This window comes from Stylophora pistillata, chromosome 10 (genome assembly GCF_964205215.1).
Source record: "Stylophora pistillata chromosome 10, jaStyPist1.2, whole genome shotgun sequence".
Classification (NCBI taxonomy): Eukaryota; Metazoa; Cnidaria; class Anthozoa; order Scleractinia; family Pocilloporidae; genus Stylophora; species Stylophora pistillata.
In genome coordinates, this window is record NC_142528.1 from 12,005,001 (window position 1) to 12,029,073 (window position 24,073).

The 24,073-nt window shown below is 38.0% G+C and overlaps 2 protein-coding genes and 1 long non-coding RNA gene across 7 annotated transcripts; 2 read left to right on the forward strand and 1 right to left on the reverse strand.

Annotated features, from left to right (window-relative positions):
- Positions 1 to 9,999: 9,999 nt before the first annotated feature.
- Positions 10,000 to 13,223, reverse strand: LOC111336073 (small cysteine-rich protein 2). 4 transcript variants are annotated; one of them, XM_088736079.1, is made up of 5 exons: positions 13,068 to 13,223; positions 12,111 to 12,218; positions 11,720 to 11,887; positions 10,915 to 11,041; positions 10,000 to 10,184 (listed from the first exon to the last, which is right to left on the reverse strand). In XM_088736079.1, exons 2-5 carry the CDS (start codon positions 12,178 to 12,180, stop codon positions 10,130 to 10,132), a joined length of 420 nt encoding a protein of 139 aa, XP_088592205.1. In that variant the 5' UTR covers positions 12,181 to 12,218; positions 13,068 to 13,223; the 3' UTR covers positions 10,000 to 10,129. The 4 variants fall into 4 exon arrangements, with proteins under 4 accessions (XP_088592205.1, XP_088592206.1, XP_088592204.1 ...); XM_088736080.1 differs by having other exon boundaries at positions 11,720 to 11,866; positions 13,068 to 13,212; XM_088736078.1 differs by lacking the exon at positions 13,068 to 13,223 and adding an exon at positions 12,297 to 12,455.
- A 1,118-nt stretch (positions 13,224 to 14,341) lies between these two features.
- LOC148721830 (uncharacterized) lies at positions 14,342 to 16,444 on the forward strand. The gene is made up of 2 exons (XR_015992482.1): positions 14,342 to 15,265; positions 15,376 to 16,444. It is a non-coding gene; the product is annotated as an uncharacterized LOC148721830 (long non-coding RNA).
- A 1,755-nt stretch (positions 16,445 to 18,199) lies between these two features.
- Positions 18,200 to 22,279, forward strand: LOC111336076 (uncharacterized). Of its 2 annotated transcripts, none has more exons than XM_022942106.2 (2): positions 18,200 to 18,482; positions 20,081 to 22,279. In XM_022942106.2, the coding sequence occupies exon 2, from the start codon at positions 20,158 to 20,160 to the stop codon at positions 20,839 to 20,841; it is 684 nt and encodes a 227-aa protein (XP_022797841.1). In that variant the 5' UTR covers positions 18,200 to 18,482; positions 20,081 to 20,157; the 3' UTR covers positions 20,842 to 22,279. The 2 variants fall into 2 exon arrangements, with proteins under 2 accessions (XP_022797841.1, XP_022797842.1); XM_022942107.2 differs by lacking the exon at positions 18,200 to 18,482 and adding an exon at positions 18,509 to 19,068.
- Positions 22,280 to 24,073: the final 1,794 nt, after the last annotated feature.

Below are 24,073 nucleotides of genomic sequence, written 5' to 3' on the forward strand. Positions count from 1 at the left end.
ATGGAATTTTCAAGGATTTTGGTGGGTCACTCCTTTCAACTGGATGTCCTTCGCTCTCAATAAATCGTTATCACTTGTAAGTTGAAGCCACTTTGGAGGCGGCTGTTGGAATTTATCATCAGTCATTCCGATGTTCATGTCAATCGAACTGCAACTGTCGTTTATGGTGTTACATATATTTGTCACTAGCAAAACAAGAAAGGCTTTTTCGATGAAATAATCTGCTGCCTGCACACAGTTCTTTTTTTTTCATGTATGAGAGGTTACGTCTGCGCATATCCATAGGAGAAAATTTTCATGACGTGATTTTCAAGAAAATGCACCTTAAGGGATCGAGCCCACATGCCAATAGGGTGGTTCTTTATTGCATTTGGAAACCAATAAATTCTCTGCCTCATGTCTCCGGAGCAGAAATATATATTTGGAGTACACACTCTACCCTCTACGATCCAATCCAAATTAGGGGTGAGGTACACGTCCAAGGAGGCCAAAGAAGTAACATCAAAGCCGTCAGGAATGCTGTCACCCCAACTGTGGCGAGTCTCCCTAAAATTTTAATCTATATACTCCAATAAGAATTAAAAGCAGCTGCTTTATAGATTGAAGGTAGATCTAACACTGAAATAACAAAGTTCATGTAAGTACTATCTTTATTTGCGTACATCTACACAGTGGTGAATTTCAGAATTAAACATTTTCACTGTAATTGGTGGCTCGCATTTCTTCGATAGCTTCACCCGTAAGTTGACGATATTCATCCGGTAAGATCATGGCTACGGGCTGTAATTACTCAACGGTGTACCGTATCAAAACGTTTCGCTAAAATCTGCATGTCACGCACCTTTTTTCGGTGAAACTTGAGAGCATTTAATTTAGCATAACGGTAGAGATTCACTCGAAATATGACGCGTCGTTTTCTTCAACCAATAAAATGTCTTGCAGCAAGAACATGTGGTTGATGAGTTTATAACAAAAAATGCAAACTCCCAAGGCTGAGAATTCTCTCCTCCTTGACTAGTACATAAGCTTGCTTAAAAGTCCAATTTATTTGCGGTTATAATTACGCTTTACTTCAAATTTTTTGTCGGATAATCCTTGTTAGATTTACATGAAAGCCAAAGGGGAAACGGAAGTTCATAACCAATTTCTTAGAAACATATATTCTGGTGATGATCCTGGCAATTTCTTAGAATTTTGTCCTGCAAAAGCCTGAATTTCAATCTAAGAGATTTTCCAAGTTGTGATACCTTGGAGCTGCTAATCTTCAACATAACTGGTGTTACTGTGGCTAACAACGTTGGAGTAGAGCTGGTCTTTTGATCAAAAAGCTAAATAACACTAATAGCAGGATGTTTAATTAACATGCTAAGCCTATTTATTTTGTGAATCTAGTTCAAATGACTTTTCATCGTTTAGGAGCTAATTTTCCCTGTGACATGTGTAACTGCCAACAAGTCAAGTTTCAACACACGCTTTAAAATTCATTCTCATTACGGTCGATCGCGCTTAAACGTGGTATGATTTTGTGGACACGAAGAATGGAAAAAACTAAGAGTTGATCGGAGTGAAGGAATCGATGTTCACCGAATGGACTCTAATACTCCAGTGCTGAATTTTATACGAAAAAATCTAACAGAATATAGATCGCCGCGAGTAAAAGAATGCGAAAAACAATAAGGAGGGGGACATGAGGGGGGGGGGGTGGCCTGAACACCGTAACACTGCTAAAGAAATTAACCATCACCGCAAGAAAAGACCACGGAAAACTGTCACCGCAACTATTTTTAGCTACATAATTTTAACGTCTTTAATGACGTAATACTTTTACACCTACACAATTATCCACAAAATAAGCACATCAAAACGTTTATTTGTCAGTGCATGCCTACTTGTCGATACTGTTGACACCCGTAAATCAGTTTTCCTGTACTTATCGGGAGAGCAATTATGATAATTGGTAAGAGAGTGTACTCACCTCGAAGTTTATCTTAGCCGCTTAAGATGGATGATAATTCTAACTCAAGCTGGTGATCTGTTTCAATGATGTAACGTTCAGTTCTACCGTCCCTTTTGGACTCCTTGTTTTTAACAGGAAAAGCACCAAATAAATCTGACCACAAAGCAGGTCAAGCATAAAAGAGGACAATAAAATAATAAAACGTACCTATTTAACTGCACCTTTCAATCTTCGTCCAAACCTTAACTCCTTGCCGTATCTCTTATACCAGAACGTTCGCTTAAAAAAAAAACAATAGATTCATTAGCATGCAAAACCACGATAAATCATGATCATACGAATTTCGGCTTGGTTACTGGTGGATTTTTACACAGCCACAACGGGCACTCCAATAAAAGTACAGTTTTCTATGTATAAAGATTATTTTTGTGTCTGTGTTTCTCTTCTTTGAACAGCACAAAATGGTTAATTTCTCGTTCTTTAAAAATATGTTCAAAAGAACACTTGCGAACGATAGTGGCAGGGTATTCTACTGTTACCCCTGGGCATTACTGCAGAATACCATGCCACGTTACCATGTGAACGGTTCTATAAAAGTATGTGCACAGGGATCCAGGTAGAATTGAGAACACATCTCTTTTTGTAATAATCAGCAGTTCTTATTTATAACATTTCAACTGAATACCTTCCACATTATCAATTCATAAGGTAATGCAAAGTTTGACTAAGTCTTTTCAAGGTAGTTCACTTTATATTCTCTCAGCTTTAATTTATTGAAATACGGTGTACCATGTAAATTTAAGAACGTCTTAAGAACGTTTTCAGCCTCAGATCGTAAAAAGATATAAGAACGTTCAGCCTCAGCTCTAAAATTTGACGCTCTTATGCAAAAAAAAGAGTGTATCACGGAGGTAAACCAACATGGCGGCTCCATATCCGGGCTCTGTAACTGGGCTATAAATTTGCGCAAAACCATTTTGACGAATATCTGAAGTTTGGGAAAACGCAGAGACCTTAAACTTGGAGAAGAATCTTTTTCATCTATCTCTTATAACATCACAATTTCTTAACTATACCCACAGAAGATTTTTCGATTTATTTTTTCTTTGCGTGACAGTGAAAACGATCTACCGGTATCGCTCTCCGGAGCGCGCTCAATGACCCCTTTTTATTATATCTCTCAGTTAGTACACGCGCTGTGATTGGTCAATTTAGCGGCTTTACTGTACGGCCCGCTAAATTCAAAAGTTTATTTGTGAACCCAGAGAGATATAATAAATATCTTATTAACCTCGTTTTCTCGGTTCGTACCGTAAGTTACGGATCGTCGGTTTTTCCGGTGGGATTTATGGCCCGCGCGCCTCGCCCTTGGGCCATAAATCCGACCGGAGAAAACTCGGTCCGTAACTTACAGCACGGCCCTCGAACTCGGTTAGTAGATATTATCCTTCGATATCGATAATCGTTTGAAAAAATAAAAAAGCGAGAAGGTCGATATAGACTGGTATCAAAATGACCTCTGGACGACCCTAAGCTGTGACGACTTTCAGATATAAAGAATAACAAAGGAAAAAGGTCAAAGAGGAAATAATAGTAAGCGTGTCTAAGTGTCTAAGTTACAAACTTACCAAATGCACTCCCTTAGCTTACAAAGCCGTCTTTCCTCCCTATTGAAACGACATCTGAATTTATTTTTCACCGGTAGTTTTGGCCCCCCTTTCCTTCTTCGTAGAAAAAAACCACGCAATCGATGATGCATTCATTCTCGTCGTTTCCAGAATTTCCAGGATTAATTTCTATGTCCTCGGCCATGGTTTCCACATGTCTAAAGAAGGCTGAGCTCCGGTTGGCAGAGGTCAAGTTCCTTGTCAAGTTACGTATCTATTAACAACATTAACGAAAACTGCTTCGTATTGGCAGGTTAAGCATATTGAAGATTAACTTGACAATGTTGGTCTGTAATTCATTAAAAATTACGTGCTTTTCATAAATTATCACGGATTAACGAAGTTTACATGCTAAAGTAAGGTCTGAGAAAGACCAAACAAGAAGCCACAGCACCTCAAATATTTTCATTTCACCGAACACCGAAGCGTGAAAAACACAACTTGAGCATCGCACACAGAAGGATTTGAGATCACCGTAACACCGCAAAATGAGATTTTATTCACCGCATCACCGTAGTAAAAAAACATCAACACAGCAACACTGCAAATCCCCATGTCCCCCTCAATAAGAAAAGTGCGCGTGCAAAACACAAAAAATGTGATTGGGAACGTAAACGGGAATGCCGTACTAACAGACATGAAACGGAGATAAGAAGTATACAGTAACTCTCGTTAAAAAAAATCAGTTTCTGACGGTTTTAGGGACACAGACTCAAACATCTTTCCTTTACAAACGACAGGGTTATGTTTGCTCTCCTATTTCTTCAAAGATGAAGTTCGCCAAAGTTTACTCTCCAAAAGATTACAGTTCTATCAAAGATAAATACAAGCGTATATACTACTAAACCTTGAAAATCTTGAATCGGCAGTTTTAAATTATCCTGATGTTTTGGCTTCATACGAGTCAAACCCATGAATGTTGAATATTTCTATCGTTACAATGATACCAACATATATTGTAAGGTTATGTTTAAAATTTCTTGCCTTAGTTCTTTAGTTTTACTTCATTTAAACCAGTTGCTTCCACATTTCTGTCAATTCATTGACAAATGGTAATGAATGCCAGTCTTTCAGCTTTCCTGCTTGATCCATCAAACTCACTGAGGTATCCACGAAGGTTTCATCAATCACGGGATGAGCCGTCATATTTTGGCCATCTTGGATGGACGTCATTGCTCTCATGTGTCGCCTTTTACATTTGAGCTTTTCTTTTAATCAACTCCATTTCTTTTTCGCTTCCTTCCTTTGCTGTTCGTCTTCAATATCATCGATATCTTAGTCAATATGTTTCATCTTGTAACTCTTCTTGGAGTCTTAAGAATTGGAAAACACATTTTAGTACATCATTCTTTGGATTTGTCAGTATAATTCACCCAGGACCAAAGACGCACTAATTAATGGATCGGCCGAAGTCGAAGGGATGAACGGTAAAGCCATTCGCCCTGGCTGGAACCAGAGCATTGCTTGTCATTTCCAGACTTTCTCGTAAATCGTCGACTTCCTTCTTTAAAGACCTATTTTTGCTTATGTTTTCTTTAAGATCTTCAGTCATGTTATCCACCTTCTTCGATAGTTTCTCAACAGTCAACTCCAGCGTTGTATTTTTCTTCTCAAGAGTCAAGTTTTCCCTCATACTTTCATCGAGATCTTTTAATTTGTGACTTCATCCATTCTTTACGACAATTTGGCAACATCCGTCTTTAGTATTGCATTTTAATCTGTCATTTCGGCGATCTCGCTTCTCACAGAATCCAGTTCAACTTGAGCAGCTTTTAAATTTGTTTCCAATGTCATCTTCTCGCTTTCCAATTTCTTAATCTTCTCCCTCAGAGTTTTTGGTTCTTAATCCTTCGACTACACAGTAATCCGTAGGTTATCGTTTTGCGTTCGTAGATCTCGCACATCTTTGTTTAGCTTCAGTGCTTCTTCATTCTTTATCGATTTCTTTCTTGAGAGAGTCGATCTGCTTTAAAATTTCGGGATCGCGGGTCGGCCTCCCCTCAACAATGCTGAAATGCAGAGTAGATTTTTGTCACTCTTTCTCTTCTTCCCTCCATTTTTCCCAAATGAACTTCGACAACTTCGTTTGGAAATAGAACAGTAACGGTGGCGATGTAAGCGTGCTTTTCCGAGAAAACAAAAATGCGAGCGACAAACAGGGAGACCCTTAATCATTATGACGCCGCCATTTCCATATATGGTGTAGGTGTACCAATAAAATTAAATAATCTAACTACGTTCAGGTTTCGCTTTAGCTAATCATAAAACATGTCTAAGCAATAACAACTGCGCAATTACCTACATGATATATCACTTAAGGATTGCAGGTTACCTTTTACTGTGCCTCAAACTAAATTGACGAAGATATGAACTTTGATTGTGCTTCGTCCAAACACCAGGGATGTACTTTTCTCCCATAAATATACGCCATGCGAGTACGAAACGGATGGGTATAAAGGTACTTTCCAAGAAATCGATGACCCGCTGTGTAACTGACACTCCGTCACAGTTTGAAATACGTACCCTTTTTTTGTCTCGACGATTCACTTGTACATAATACAAAAAAAATACAGAATTAACAATGCGAACTTAAACCCAACGAAACTAAAATACAACGAAAGGAATACGAAAAACTACAGGAAAATACAAACGAGAGCGTAACTACTTACAAGATCTGTACGGCACTCCGGAATAACAATGACTGAATGAAAATTACAACTACGATGTTATATAGCGGATAAAGGCTAAAAACAATAGACTAAACAAGGCTACACAATACTCAAAGGCGATTACATGAAACAACGCTGACAAACTTAATTTACATTTTGACAGCACGAAAAAATACAAACTAATAAATACAGAACTGAACTATCGAGACGAGAACTATTTACACTAATTACAATTAACAAAGACGAACGACAGAACTGATAAAAATAATAACTCTCGTGGCTACACGCTGTTTAAATTTGAGATATAAGCTCAAACAAAAGCATAACCTTATTTAGGGAAATCAGCGAGCGTAACCATGAGCACAACCGAGAGGTTTAAAATATTCAGTCATCGTTTTCATTTTTGCAAAAGCAAAGAAAAACAGGAAAAAAAAATAAGAATTTTTGCGGAAGTATTCGGGAAGTGAGCAAGGGTCACAATGAACAGGCAGGTTTCTGAAAATAGAACTTTCATGATTAAGCACGTTACTTTGAACAGCGTCATCATGAGATACCATTGCCGAACAATTCGCAACCGAACCTCGTGTTTAGTGTTTTTTTTGTAACATGTACTACTTTCAAGTATGTTCCAGCGTTTCATCTAAATTTCTAGCAAACGATTACACCAAATTCCTATATCTCGGAAGAGAGAAACACAATTTTGTTGTTATGCTGCAAAAATCCAAATGCAAAATTTCGTTTTGTGATAATGGGCAAAAATATGTATACGAACAAGCAAGAAGGGACTGTGTTAGAAAAGATATCAAAACGCACGCCAGAAAGTCATACTTATGCATCCCGCATGACGTCTTTTGAAAAACCTTCAGGATTTTCAGGTGAAACGTAGGGGGGTTGGTAAGGGGGGCAGTCGCTGCCAATGGAATATAAAAGGGGGGCTATGGAAAATTGACTGCCAATTAAATGCTAAAGAAGGGGGGGTCATAACAATATTACAGAGCCTTATGGAGAATCAGATAAATTTTAGCGTGATTCAACCAAAATCCTCAGACCTCCCAGGCGATATATAAAAGCCGATATCTAAGCATTCGTGATCAAGCAGGTCAAAACAGAGTTTGATTTGCACTAATGTTTTATATTAGAGCAAATTAAAGAGAAATTAATATTGTGTCATTTTGACGCATCCACATGTTTCAGCACCCTGTGGCCAAAAAATATCATTTCGGAGAAAAAAATATATATAGATGTTTATGCCATTTTTACAACAGGCTCGTTTGACCAAAGACAACACTGATTGACTACATAGTTATTAAAAAAACTCTGGAATATTGAGTTGAACCCCTGGAATATAGTCTACCACCAATAAAACTTAAGCTATTACATTGCTGCTCACTTTCCTGACGAGCCAACCCAAACTTTGGTGATAAAGTTCAAATACATATCAAATCGAGACTGAAATTAGTATATGTTGAAATTTTTCTTTTGGAAAAGTGATTCCAAACAGTAGGGTGCGGAGTATAAAGCAAAAGTGTCCTTCTGTCGACTTATTTATTTAATAATTACAAATTCAACTTCTTATGGTAGGGAGAACATCATACTTGACTGCTGCACCGCATGGATTATTAGACTGAATAAATCTAACGGTTGTCTTCGAAGTCCTGTCTTAGCCTTCGCTCGACAAAGTTCCTTACCCAACAAAAAGGCCACGAAATCCATCAAGCCTACTCTAACTTGGTATGTCAACCATAAATTTCGAAGCCTGTGTACTCAGCGCAGCAAGAGGCTAATTCGTCGAATCTCACCTCAACATTTACAGAAAGTGAAATCTTCCGCAGGCACACCAATCTCCAAGATATTCGGCAAATAGTTTAGAAGCCCCAATGATAGCAAGTTGTTTTAGAAATTAGCAAGCGATCCTTAATGTGGGATTAATGGGTTACAAAGGAAATAAATAAAAACCTTTTACGGCATTATCTTGGTACTTGAAAGCTCTTAGGACAAATGGGAAACAAGTCTTGATTGTCTTTGCAAGTGTTTCACAATTTAAATGTCCACGATTTTTTCAGACCCATGTATGAATTTGGTACTGCAACACAGTGAAAATGATCATGAAAACTCTTAATAGCAATTTTCGGCCTTGGACGTGATATCCCTGACCCCTCTCTAGCAGTTCCTTAAAGCAGCCACAGGGTCCTTGGAGATGAGCATTACCCGCACGACGAAGGAGAAAGTATAGAGATGACTGGGGACGAGTGTAGATAATTTTCAAAATATGCATTTATGCAATCATAGCTATTCAATAAAGCATCAGTTCTTAGAAAGAACCTTTTCTTGGAAAGATCCTGCTCCTGCCCAAGCTTTTTGGCCCAAGAGGAATGACTTTGAATACTTCAGTGGAGCTTTCTCTTTAACTCCCTCATATTTGAAGTCTTAAAATTTCATGAAAAAGCAGCTCCTTCGTAGATTTGACGAGATTAGTTGCTGTATTCATTTGTGTACATCTATACCATAATGCAATAATTTTAACGTAATAAGTGGGTCAAAGATATTTTCTAAGCATCAGTTGATGATTATCTCCTTTTTTTAATAGCGTTTTAGGAAACTATACAGATTGCTGGCATTAGATTTTTTCATGATCGTGTGCTTATATGCAGAAAATGGAGCTACGCTATAGGGGAACATGGTAAAGAGAAAAAAAGAAAAGTTAAATGAAAAGCGTTCGTCGATACCGTAGGGATTATGAGTGCCGGTTGGAAGACAAATCTTTGTTCTCGAGTTTTGCGGCTTTCCAAACTGCCTAGATGTAAAGAAAGGCCGCAGACTGCCATACGAATCAGTGCTGCTTAGAATAATTAGACAGATTAAAGTATCTAGCGACTGGTTTGGATGCGTCCTTGTCACTTCTCGGAATCGGTCACCAAGTCGACTCCCTGTGTCACCAGTGTATATATTTTTGCAAGTTATGCAATAGTTGGCAGAGGTGCAAGTGAATCGATTAGCAATCTTAATGGATCGATTGGGTTCAGATATTTCTCAACGTTATGAATGAAAGGACAAGTTTTGTATCGTGCACGAGCGCATTCGAGATTTCCGGGTGAGTCATTAGATTGTAGTGAACTGCTGATCAAAAAGGTGCCTTTGTTTTTGTCACGTTTGTATGAAATAAGTAGAGCTTGCGAAAAGGTAGTACCAACCTCTGAATCATTATGGTTGTGAGGCTGAGATGTGAGAGTGAATGGCATACACGCATGCACGCACACACACACACACAAACATACACAAACGCACACACACGCACTTACGCACGTACACACACACAAGTGCACGCGCACGCACGCACACACACACACTCACACGATTAAGTCCTCCACTCTCTTAGACGAAGGGATAACGCTTGAAACGTCAGTTTTGAACCTCTTTCCGGTGGCCAATTTACACTATCAACTCATTTGATGAAACCAAAACTACCTTGCAATACTCCCCCACCGATGCAGCACCTTTTATTGAAACTTACTCCCTTTATTCATCAGCCTGGTTATAGTTAACCCTGATCATAGGTGTTCTCTTGAAGTAGAAAGGGCCATAAACTAGAATTCAAAGTATTGATTGGCAAACGGATGTGTATTGAGCCAAAGAAATGAATGGTGAAAAACAAAGGAACTGGTGGAGTACTACTAAGCCATCTCATATTCAATGAGTAGACAACAAGCCACTTAAAATGCCTTTTATTACACTTGACCAAATTGAAATCAGCTTATGATAAAGAACTGTTTTTTAACACCTCTACTCTAACTACCAAGCCCTCATCACTGCCATGTTTGCCAGGAAAAAATTTAGGATTACAACTCAGACTTTTCCTCGATTTTCTCTGCCTCCTTTATCTTCTGAGCGGTGCTGCAAGAGATTGAAAATAAATGATATTTCTTTATCTTCCAAGTCAAACTGGTCGAATTAGCGATAATTATGAAAAATTAGATACGAAACAAACGATCTAGAAATATCGATGATTTTTGTCGTTTGGTTTGTTCTTGATTTTTGTGTTACTTCGTGTTCATTTTGATAATAGTGTTTTCCATTGTCTGACTCTACCCATTCTGTAAAAAAATTTCATTTGAAACCAACGGTCATCATTAACAGTCCTGGGAACTCAGAGACCGATCATTATTTATCCCGTGGGTGGGGTGGAATCTGCTCCGTTGGCGAGGACATATCCTCTCCTTTGTTCTCCCTGAAAACCATTTGATCCCCCAAGATCTTCCTCCCCTCCAAACCCCTCGATGATACATAATGACCGTCCCGTAACTCCTAACTTTCTGCCCTTTCTGCCACGCGTTTCCAGTTATTTTATCTTTGAGAGTTTGGTGTGAAATCAAACAATAATCTCCATGACATTGTAATGGGAAAGTCTCCTTAGTCACCTCTGGAAGTGAAACGGTGAGATGAGTACATCGGACGGAAAAACTCAAGAATCAAACCAAATGATCACAATAAGACTGTGCTTAAGCATGTATGTGGAGGCCTCCTTTGTCATTTATATCACAAATTGTGAAAACGTTTTTTCCAAGTAACACATGTGAACATAGGGTAAAAGTTATGGGCTCATTTAAAAGAAAACACTACATACCGGCAGCAGCACTTGTTCGTTTTTAATGGACAGTCCCACTCGTCTCGGCAGTCATGTGGTATGTCCGGTGGACACGGATCATCAATATAAGTGCACACGCCTATTGGCCAGTCGCATCGCGTTTTAGCTGTGAATTCGAAGGATTTGTCTATAAACATTAAATTGTTTGTAAAGCGACCTAACAAAGCCAAAATTATTTCTTCTTGTATAGTGTACTACTCTTGGAAGCAAGGCGCAACCGACTTTCTTCAAAGCTCCCATAACGGTGTAGAAAGCCAAACGAAGGGTCAAATTTTATGAGAAAACATCACAATAGTAAGATTTATTTAAAAGTAAATACCTTTAATTATTCAAATACTTTAAGTTAAAATAATCCCATCCAGATCTCTTAAAAAGGTGATGGCTGGGAGGAAGTGTTACTGGGATAAAATCAAAGAGAAACTCATTCTCCTTTGAAAAATAAAATGTAATACGAGACAGAGGAGAAAAGGGGCGGAGTAATTGAAGAATGGAGTCGGTATCTCATGATTACAACTGACGATATCTACGTCTTTCATGGGAAACTAGTGGTAACAATGCTTGAAAAATATCAACGTTTTTGTATTTTAGTGATATGTATTATTCACACCAAGTTTGTCGAGAATTAAGTAAGATAAGTCAATACTTGCATCCAGGTGTCTCACTTGTATTCCAAAGACTCGTGACGTTCGCAAACGTGTCAAGACACAGCTCCTTTCGCAGAATCTCAACCTCTCCAACGTGGTTTTATTTTCTACAGATTTTATCAGGAGTGCCTGTTACTTACGTGGTTTTGGTTTTGGATATCGGCAGCAGCATTTGTTTGTATCTAATGGACAGTACATCTCGTTTCGGCAGTCATATGGTATATCCGGTGGACACGGATCTTTAGTGTAGGTGCACACTCCTCTTGGATAGTCGCATCGCGGAAGGTCTGTGAATTCGAGCGAATTTTCTTCAGGAACGTCATGATATGGAAAAAATGATATCTTAGCCCAAAATGTTCAAGAAAAGGAAGATACTTTTAACGAACGACTCAGGCGCGGTTTGGTTTTCAGCGCTCGCAGTCTAAAAGTTATTTCGTTCCTGTTATGCAAAGCGACTTGTATACAGGAAAGTAGTTGATATTCAAAATTAATTGATATTCAAGTTATGTTTCATAAGTGGCTGTCGCTTACCTGGGTTATCAGAAGCGTATACAGAGATCACCAAACCGATCAGTATAAACATGAACTGCATTGCGCCCATCACTAAAGCGAAACAGAATGTGCAACAAGGGTGGACAACTATAATAAAAAAAGTAAAAATAAATAGATTAAACCTCGGTTACTCTATCTCTGTTGATAAATACGCTCCAAACATACCGATATTTCTAGCAGAAATACTGCAGCGACGTGAACTCAAGTACGAGCAGCTTAAGGAGCAAATTAAAGTTTTCCCTTCCCCAGATACGAAGAAATGCCAACTGATATGCAAGCTTTGTATTTTTAGAGCTACTCTCAGTCATGGCAGGTCTCTGCATGTCGATCTCGAGATCATTCAGTAATAACATGCTTTGTTTTTATTGGCTGTGTCATAGCTGTACCCTTCCAAGAAAACATAATACTCGCTAAAACGCGCTTAAACCCTCCGATGGCTGGATATTTACAAGCATGTATTTGAATAAAAACATAATTCCATGGATCAGCAAAAATGCTTGTCCTGTCCTTTTCTCCTTTCTCATGGAATAACTAGGTGTTACTTATTCTATTTCCTACCTACATCTCCTCATAAAAAAAATTAACGGAAAAGTTTCCTTTCATTTTCCTGGAATTTTGCCATTCTCAATTAGCGACAACTAAGCAACAACGTTCTCTACAATATTTCTGGCTTAGACAACATTAAGATCTTATTGAAAATATTACCGAAGTATGCCATTTCAGATTTTTATTTTGACGAAAACATTATTTTACAAACTTTCGCTTTGCCACGTGGAACCGCACATAGAAGTTTTCCGGGCGGGAGATGAGGAGGGACAAGAAGGGTAATGAATGAGAAAGTAGTCGATTAACTCCTCTAAAATATATGAAATGACAGACTTTAGTATTAATAAGAAGGTAGCAAAGTGTAAAAAATTCCTAAGATTGTCAACCTACTTCAATTCCAGGAGGAGAACATGGCAGCGAAGACTCAAAGATGAAAGAATTCGGATGGTCTTGCTGAAATAAACTTAGTATCTCAATAAGTTTACTGAATATTTTTTTCTCTCCGTTGAAGCCGTTGTTTACTATCGTCACGCAACGTCGGTGAGGGGACAAACAATGGTTTCGAAGGATACTAGATATCATTTGGGCTGTTTCTCCTTCATCCAGTCTGTGACTTACGTCGATAAACTTGCTCGTTCTCAATAAGAGATGTTCTTAAATCATGTCCTAGCCCTATTGAAACCTATATTTGAAGTTACCTTGCTGTTCCATAGCGGTCTCTTTTCTAGGAAAAAAACAATATAAGTTCACTTTCACCTATGCCCTTATATCCTTAGAATAAACACAGATACCTCACTCGCCGACTCTTAAAATGTCTGATACGTGACCCTCGGTACCCAGGTTAAGACGTGATAGAATTACCAGTCTGACAGAAATTAGTTGTCAACAATTCGGTATTTGGCCAAGTCTCTCCTCGATAAAAATTGTCCGGATAGGCTCAGCTTACAGTTTCAAAGTGCGTCACAAATAAATGCTTGTTCTTTGAAATCATTTCTTTTCTTCTTTTCTCGTGTCTCAAAGCATTCACAGATATTACCTCATTAATCAGTTTCAAACAAACGGCTTACACAACATGTTTTAAATGTTTTAGAAACCCTTTGAACTTTTACTAACCTATTGTCTAATCTCTTCATACAAAGATGGTAAAGTCCCTTGCTTTAACGCTCTTTTGTTTCCTTAGAAAAATGTGTCAATCATTCATTGAATACGGTGGGTTAATTCTAAACACGATTAGAATTGGAGGTGAAATAGATTAAACCACTGAGGCCTTTCTTTAGATTTAGGTAGTTCGGAAAGCTGCTAATCCTAAGGCCAAACGTTTCTCTTTTAAATCGACACTCTTAATCCCCACGGCATCGACGAACGTTTTAAATTCAACTAATTTATTCTTGTTTTTCTCATTACCATTTTCCCACTAATAGCGTAGCTCCATTTTCTGCATTTAAACACACACAACCCACAACTCCTCCATTCGCTCTGACGAAGGGCTGACGCTCTAAACGTCAGCTTTGAAACTCTTTACGGTGGCCAATTTATATTATCAACTCATTTGATAAAACCAAACTTTGACTCCCATACATTATACATTGGCAGGCCGGATAATCTTCAAGTGAACTGCTTGCTCAACAAGTCTAGAGATTTCTCACAGGTATATTTATGGTGATTCTTCAGTATTGCATTGCGCACCGTGTACTTCGCATAAAAATCACGAGATCAGGCGAATAAGTGCGCGCATTCCGTGGGCACGGTATTCCTTTTCAATCAATGACCGGGTAAAGAATTATGATGGTCGAATACGGTGACCTATCCTTTTTATTGCATAATTTTGGTGCGCAAACTATCCCCTTTAAATTGGAGAAATTAAAAAAAAAGTCATCCGTCAATGAGAAAAAAAAGATATAGGGTGAGAATCATGGCTTTCAAAGCAATGACTAGAGGAACGGATTGAGTTGATGTGTACAAATTATACATCAAATCGTACCATATGCTCGAAAATTTCTACGACTCAGGTTTTTCTTCAAGTGTTACTTCAAAAACCCCTGCCTCCAGCTACCGCAAAATGTACCGTGAACCGAAGGAATTTTGATTAGTGTCGCCAGTACAGGCACAAATGTGGTAAGATTGGCCCGTTATATCTCATAAACAAGCACGGTGACTTTTTTTTTTTATTGCGTTTCTCGAAACAGACATTGGTGGGGAACATTTAAGGAAAGTTTAATAAACATTGTTCGATAAGTCAGTTTGTTTTTCTGAGGAATCACCTTAAGGGGACACTGTCACGGGTTAACATGCGCAGTAGCATGCACTCTCTCCGAAACTTGTCACGCTCGACGGCCATTATGGAAATATCAGTGAGCTGAAGAATTGTGCATATATTTTGCATTTAAATCAAGTTTATCCAAGGCAAATGCTCATGAAAGTGAATTTCTTTTACTGAGGAACCTTCGGTGATCTTTTGTAAATGTAAAAGTGCTTGTACGATGAAGCGCAAAGAAAATAGTTGTCGTGGGCGCCCGTGCAAAGGGAGAAACGTGCTGTGTACAGATGAATGTAAATGTGGAACAAGCAATAAACCTTGCAGAAACAGGGTATGCATATAAAGTTGAATTCACACATATAAAGTTGTATACATTCACTTCTTTTGGGGCTTGAATTTCCAAAAAGCATTCGAAATAATTAGTGTATTCCCTTTTTTCAGGATTCGAACGCGAGCAGTCGTCATCTGCCTATATTTATGAAAGCCGTAGAGTTCGCCTGAGGCTTACCTGTGTTCCAGTTATAATGTGTAGTAGAATAAACATCTGCCTTGCAAATGCTACAAATGTCTGTGATATCTGGCATTATTTTACTTCCCTATCAGTAAAATCGCTGTCGCTGAATTACTCATAACCTGCATTAAATTTTGCCTGCAGCCACAACTTAAATGTCTTTTCTTCCACATAAATACGCTTATGGTTCCTCAGCCACGCTTTCTTGTATTCCCTTCTGTCTCCAACCTTTCGTTTCCGCCCTGAGTAAATGCGTTTACGGCCGTGTCCGGATCCTCCGCTAGACGGCATTTTGAATTTGTGAATGCAGCTTGAAAAAGTCAGGAAGACTTTTTCAAGTTTCGATCGGCTACACGAGCATGCGCAGACCGTGACCGTGTCCCTTTAAGCTGACCCAATGTGTAATCTCCCTATCATGGCAAGCATCTTTACTTTGAACTCCGTTTGTATCATCAGAAGAAGTATTTCAATCACACATCCGGCAATGCAACCAGGTTCCCCTTATGGTAAATGTTTAATGGACGCCATGTTGGAATGAGACGAATGTTCTTAAAGTTGGTGAAAAAATGATTCCCTTAAAAATTAGGACTAAGGCACCGGCGGTTCCTGAATGAATAGCCTTATCATCCATATCCAGGCTTTGCCCGATCCAGTATACGTAGTTCTTGCTAATTAGGTCCTTGGTGAATTATGCTAGCAAATTCAAGGAATGATGTACCAAAAGAGTCTTTCCAGATTTTTACGATAGTATGAAAAGCACGGGTCGTGGGAGTAGTTAAAATTCTTATTGGTTAATTAGGAGAAAGCTTTAAAGATCGTTAAGTTACAGCAAAAATATTTATAAGCGCTGTTAAGACCCACGTTTTGATAAAAAATAATCGATAGCATCCTTTCAAACAGCACATTTCAAGATGAATGGATTTCAAGGTTCAAAGAACACACTGACTCGAATTTAGGTTTTACCTGTTAAAAAAAAAAAAAGCAACAGCAACAACAATACCCACACACCTGGTAACCACACATGTTGTCTAGAGTTTTGGAGCCTGATAACCTGCCCTTTCACAGAAAAGCCGGAAGTGCTTCTTCAGAAGATAAACGATGTTCGCGACCGAATTCCCACGGGCCGCTTAAGTAATAAAGTTTCAAACAAGCCCTGGAGCGAGATAAGTTTACTTTCATTCAAAACTACTTCACCCACAGATTTTTTTTAAGTTTGAGAGCACGACCATTCTTCCCCATTCAAATCCTCTTATAATTTTTACCATAAACTTTATATCAGAAAACGATATTTCAAACAGTGTAAAGGTTTTTTAACTTTCATTTTATTCTCTTAATATCTTTTTTACGGAAAGCCTTGGGTTCCGCTGGTTCCGCTGATTCCGCTGGTCACGCTGGTTTCACTGGTTGCGCTGGTTGCGCTGGTTGCACTGGTTCCGCTGGTTCCGCTGGTTCCGCTGGTTCTACTGGTTCCGCGACTTCCACTTGCTCCGCTGGTCACGCTGGTTCCACGGATTCCGTAGGTGCCAGCGGTTTCCTAAGCTCCACAAAATTGAACTTGAGACTGTCCCCAACTCGTCCTAAACGTTGTTGAGAATTTTTTTCGTTTCAATCTCGGTTTCAGTTATCCTGTTTGTCTCACCTCATAATACGATATTTCAGCACAAAGAAAGAAAGATCTGGGACGAATTTCAACTCGCACAACGCTATTTAACGAATGGCCTTTAACAAAACATCCTTACCATGCCAATGCATCTTTAGGTGAATGCGGATCATCACTGCCACTTTAAACAGCCAATTCAGAGCTCGATCGAATGTCGTGTTTTATGTCTATAATGTTCGCTTACTAAGAGATATTATATATACAAGGCTAAAAGATTAAGAAAAAATTCTTAAAATGTTTAATAATTTTTAATAATTTTTTCTTAATCTTTTAGCCTTGTATAAATTATCTGTCGTGTTTTATGTTCACCAACATGTACGATTACATGACGAAATAGTTTCCTCTTTTTCCTCGAAAGACATAGCAGCTTTGCTCTAATAAAATCTTGATGTTTGATACTTTGGGACAATTGACTCTTTACTTCCTCGGAGGTGAACTAAACGACAGCAGGCTTAACTAGTCTTGATCAAGATACAAAAGGTGGTCGCTTAACGAGTTTAGCTTCGAAATAAGTTTTTTTTAGGTGACCAGCTATAGTATTTATTGTTCATTCCATACTATAAAATCATTTTTAGTTCTCATTGCAGAGTGAGAATTATCTTGTTGTCAAAAAGAAAAAAACAGCTGAAGCATCGATAATTTCAATATGGATGACGTAATGAGACAGAAATAGTATTTCAATCGACGGCAAACACTTTTTTCTGCATACGTTTGATTTCATTATTTAGCAAATGCAAGTTCCGTCACGACCAATCAAAAAATGTAGTAATTTATATTAGGATTCTTTGGACTCACTCAAATTCTGCTCCTTCCCTAGTCCGTGAACATTTCAAAGTCCGCTAGTTCACATGGCCGGTGTCCTTTACATCGTCTAAAAGCAAACATGACCTTCCGTTTTCCCGAATTACACAAATTTTAAGCGGTCGTTGTGTATTTTATGCCAGTCTGCGATATTCGTGGATCCATCGTCAATAGCGCTAAAAGTGTCATGCATCGCGTTGTCGAGCGATCCTTTCCACATAATGGATAGCAATGTCAGGGAACCACGAATTTTCCGACAGCTTTGAGATATATTGATTTTAATTAAGAGCCATGATAAAAGGAAACAGGAAATAGATCGAGGAAATTTCAACAACTCTGAGAGGTGCAGAGACAGAATTGTAAAACCACTAAATATTTTTTTCGCCACACGCACGTAGAGGTTTGTCAACCTCATTTCGAGGATGTCCTGACGAAATTCGCTTTCATGTGTTACCAGTGGAAGGATATTATTTTCTAAATCACTGCGACTTATTCTACAATGAAAATAGGAAAGCAGATCATCTGTTTACGAGGACCTTAGGATCAGCGACGCGTCTTTCACTTTTTCCGTAGAAGGTAATAATATTGCCTACTGGTTTTTTTTTTTTTTTTTTTTTTACGCTTCTTCCCCGATACGTCTCTTATCTAGGCTGTCATATTTTTCTTTCTATTCGGCTGTCTTATTAGCTATATTTATTCTACTTTTCCTATAAAAAAGGGACATTTCTCTCGATATATATATATCTATTTCTTCTATAGCAAACGATCATTTCAAGCTTTTGACCAAATTTAGCATTGTTATCTAAACACTGCATAATCATGTAAAAACATCCATTCATGTTTGTTAGTAGCCGACTGTATTATCATCCTCTATCATGCAACACACGGCTTGATAAAATGTCCACCCATGCACTTTCATTAACCATACTTATTATGCTTCCTGCGGCGATTTGAAATGTAAACACTGTCTAATGACGCAAAAAAAACTCTTACACTTGGCAGGGATTGATTGTGTTTTCTTTTAGGCAAATCTTCCTTATGGAAATTAGTTTAGAGCGTTTTACTTATAGTCGACTGAGAGTGTCCTTTTGATCAGGCCGGGGCGTTAGAACAAATTCTTTCAGCGAAATCTCGGTATTTTCGTAACTTCACATATTTCAAAGTAAGTTTTAGTTAATAAGAAAAATTGAATTTTACAATTAAGGTTTTCTAACAAAGAAAAGGCATATGCAGATTTTCAAAATTGACTTTTGCAAGAACTGAGATAATATCTTATTTAGAAATTATGAATAAAAGCCTTGGTTTAAAATAAAAATCGTGATCTAAGTAAGTTTTAGTTAATTAACATTAATTTAAAGAACAACAAACATATGAAACATATGTGTGAACTGCGGTTATGAGACGTATATGAGAACGATCCTTCGCAGTAAAGCACTATTTGAGCAATAGTGAAAATCAGACCTGAAAAAAATTTCAGGCCTGTACGGGACTCGAACCACTGACCTCTGCGATACTAGTGCAGCGCTCTACCAATTGAGCTAACAAGCCAACTGGGAGCAGGCCACCGAATTAATTTGAGGCACTAGTATCGCAGAGGTCAGTGGTTCGAGTCCCGTACAGGCCTGAAATTTTTTTTTTTTTTTTTTTTTTTCAGGTCTGATTTTCACTATTGCTCAAATAGTGCTTTACTGCGAAGGATCGTTCTTATATACGTAACATTAATTTAGTTAATTTTACAAGTAAGGTTTTATAACACAGACACGGCAAAGGCAGATTTTCAAAGTTGATTTTTGCAAGAACTGAGAAATCATCTTAATTGGAAATTACGAATAAAAGCCTTGGTTTCAAACGAAAATAGTGACCTAAAAATAAGTAGAGAACTTGGTATCGAACTTGTCAAGGGAGTATATGCATGCTGACAATTACGATCATTTTCCAATCTGCAAGTGAGTGAATCGAATTCAAGAATTAACTGTGGTGAGCAATAAGAAAACAGCCTCGGAAGGAATCAGGAGAGTCGGAGAAGAAGTGTTCTTTAACTTATTTGCATAAAAAATTAGTTGCTTGTTTTGAATTCAATTTTGTTTCAGGTTCAGGACGACGTATTTTGCATTATTGATTGAATGGCACGGATCTTAATGCTACATGCCTGTGATTGACTTTTTTTTTTCTAGAGGAAAGAAGCTTGCTCTATCAAGTTAGAAAGATACTCTAGACTCAATCGTTAATTTCAGATTAGAAGATCTACAACATGTCCAAAAGAAGTGATATTTACAGAGAAATTCGTACAAGGGAAGATAAAATACGGTCATTGGAAAACAAAATTAAGCACCTAAAAGAACATAGTGACGCTGAGATAGCAAAGCTGGAGAGAAAAATAAAAAATCTGGAAAGCGAAAGGAAAATCCTGAAAAAGGAGCTTCTGGAGTTACAAAAAGAGGTCAGTGGTCTAAGGAAGGATTCCTCTCCAAAGCTTAAAGCATTGTGTACTATGGCAGATATGTGCGACGATGTGCAAAGCATGATGTTTAATATGATTTTCCCCGAAGATTTTAACCCGGATATATTTTACAAGGTGAAAGATATCGAAGATAAACTGAGAAAAAAATCAGAAAGGTCGAAGAGAAAGACCTGGAAAAATCTCAAGAGGGAGTTGAGGTGGGACACACAACACCTCGATACGGTTAAATATCTCAAACGGAATAGAAACCAGAAAGCACACCAAAAAAATAACCTGAGGAAACGATCTCTCATGAAAGCAGTAGAACTGTTAAAGGAACTGGGGTTTTTTAAGGGAGATCTGTCGGTGGAAGTCACAAACCAGCTGATCACCATATGGGGAACATTAAAGAAACGTTTTGGTGCCTCCGTCAATGGTAACAATCGAAATGACTCCAATCCACATCGTCGCTGTCGAAAGCGTTACGAAAACTAACAACCAATCAGGTTTCATGGCTTGTTCAAAGTAACCAGTCAAATTGCAGGAAAATGAAAGACAGCTTTTGCAGCTGTTCACAAACCAGCTCAGTCCTGGACCACTAAAACATTGTACAATTATTTGTACTGATTTTTTCGATGTACAATTTGATGTAATAGAGTGGCAACTGAACTTGTATCGTGAGATTTTGGTCTGAAATCAGTTTTGATTTCAAATCAAACTCCAGCTGTGCGCTCGTTCAGACCAAATTACTCTCGAATCAGTTCAATTTTCATTATTAATAACAACAACAATAACAATAACTTTATTTCTATAGCGGTAAATACAAAAGCTCTATATCGCTTTACAATCTAATAAATATCTAACTAACAATAACACTAGGACAAAAATCAATAAAAACCAAGTCTCAAAAAATAAGTTTTCAATCTAGATTTAAAAACGTCGACTGATCGACTTAATTTAATGTCTAAGGGAATATCATTCCAGTGCTTTGGGGCAGCGACCGAGAATCAGGCTACATGGAATTATTTCATACTTTTACTGATAATAAACTTGATCAGTTGTCACTCATTAGATAACAGAGTCTGCACAGCCTGCTATTAGTTACACTTACTTAAAAATCTGACCTTATTGCTCCCATTTGAATTAAGCTACATTACTTTCCTGTACAGGATTACTTTTTAGATGTTTCCATTGCGTTAGAAAGCCCTAAATGGTTTAGTGCCATCCCATACCGATGATAAAGTTATCGAAAATATTCTAAAGCATTGCATTTTGCATTCTTGTGTCAGGGATCTTTTTTGTCACTCTAAATAGCAGACTAAACTATGGTGATAAATCTCTCTGGAGGAGCACCCAAATTATAGAATAACCTACCCTTAGGTATTACGATGTCTTTAACACGCCCACTTTCACACTAAATTAAAATTTACTTTTAGAGCATATTCTAAGCATCGCTGTACAAAAAAAAAGATCGAGTTTATGTGCAAACCCGAAACTATTTTGAATCGCTTCAATATTTTACGATCTGATATGAAACAGCCTAAAGGTCATTCTCTAATTGATTTACTAATAGATTGAAAGGAAGCCAATAAAATTTTTTACCCATAATTTTAAATGATTACATTTCTAACTGTAGATGCATTTATTCCTATAGAGCCTCTGCACATTTTGTCTTAAAGGACAAAATACCAGACTGAACGTCATAGCGCTAGAGTTTACATGCACAAAAGGGGTGTTATCCGACTGCGGATAAGCAAACCGCAGAGCCTCCGGAACCAAGCGGAACCCATAATTTTCTTTTCTTTAATGAATAAATAGTAATGAAATAAAACAGATGGGAAAATCATTCACTGTTACCATTCGAAATTTTGTTTTCGGGTGTAAATAAGATTTAATTGAGAGAAATATCCATTTAAATGTCCTTGACGTCCAACGGGAAGTAATTGACTTAAATTGTAGCGGTATTCCGGCGTCATTCAAGAGTATGGAATCTCGTCAGGAGCAATAAGTAGTCGCTAACCCCGATTTTTAGTAATTCGAACCATAATTTGAAAGCTCTAACAGTTTGGGTACCGCTGTATCCGAAAAACGCCTCACCCCCCAACTTTCAGCGAATCTTAGGCCGGAATTGGCGGCCTTTATTCCAGTTCTATGGTACACGACCCAAGAACGAGGAACACGCGCGTGAAGTTACATCATTGTGATGTGTGTGAAATTCCGTGGTAATCGATGCGTCTGGAGCGATCTTACAGCGTTGTGCTTCCAGTGGATTCATTCGGCGGGCGTTACTCATATAAGAAGGTAAAGTAGTCAAGTAGATGAACTAAAAACAAGCTAAATGGCTCTAGTCAGCCCGTGAAGTTCACCCGTTGCCAAGGAACAACTACTTGAGCGAAATAAGTTTGTTTGTCTGTTTGTTTGTTTTTTTGTTTTGTTTTGTTTTGTTTTGTTATGTTTTACTTACCTTGTTCAGATTATTTAAGGTCACCGTGAGAGTGCGACCGTTCTTTCCCACGCAAATTCTTATATTTCGCCTACTGTGCAACGTAAACATATTTGCATATTTTCGGAGGTTCCCGTGTGGGTTCCCGTGTGGGTTCCCGTGTGGGTTCCCGTGTGGGTTACCTGTGACTGAACGAAAAGGACAATAAGAACATATTTCTCATTTAACGTAATCTTCCTTAAACCCGAAAACGAAATCTCAAACAGTGCCAAGGTTTTTGATTTGTCTTATTTTGTTTCCCTTAGTTTTTTTTCATAATTTTTTTTATAAAACTTTGTGGGTGCTGCATTAGTGTAAATCTTAAATGATTAATAGCGGTCACCTAACGAGTCTAGCCCCTAACTAAGTTATTTTGGGTGACCAGCTACTATATGATTTACATAAAGTAAAGTGATTTGTGTTACTAATCGTACAGTGCGACCTAATATGTTGTTGTATTAAAAAAAAAACATAGTATCGATAATTTCAATATGGACCGGACATAATGTGACAGAAATATCTTTGATTCGAGTGAAAAATCTCACATCGACGTGTCTTAGCAATAATACGTATTGCTAAGACACGTTTGATTACTTTTCTTGTTTTCTTTTCTTGTTGGATTGCACGTTTTTTCGGCTGTCTGATGGCTATCCGCTTTACTTTGTACTTTTATTGGTACACTGCCCTAGATTGTTTCCGCCGGTAATTTCCAACGCTAATGCGTTATACGACTGAAGCCGAATTTTGCTTTGAATCAAATATTGACCTTCCGTAAACCCAAAATACCAACCAAATGTAACGATGTTATGCTTTCACGTGAAAAACTCTTCATGTTCCCTAGAGACAGTGAGCTTCGTTTCAGTCGTGGGTGTTAGCTCGAATTCGAAATCTTCGGGGAGACCCAATATTTTGCTAATTTCACATATTCTAAAGTAAGTATTAGTTATACGTGAAAATGATCGTTTTAACACAATTAAGGTTTTTTTGTAACACAAGCAAGGCATATTCCAGATGTACAATAATTATTTAGCAAGAACTGAGACATCATTTCAATAGGAAAAAACTAAGAAAAACCATGATTTCAAACGACAATCGTCACCCAAACATAAGTAAAAAACTTGATAACGAAATGGGCTGGTAATCACAATCATTTTCGAAAGTTCTTCGCAAGTATATGAATCAAATCCAAGAATTAAAGTAAAGTGAGCAGCATCAAAACAGCCACGGGAGGAATTAGGAAGAACG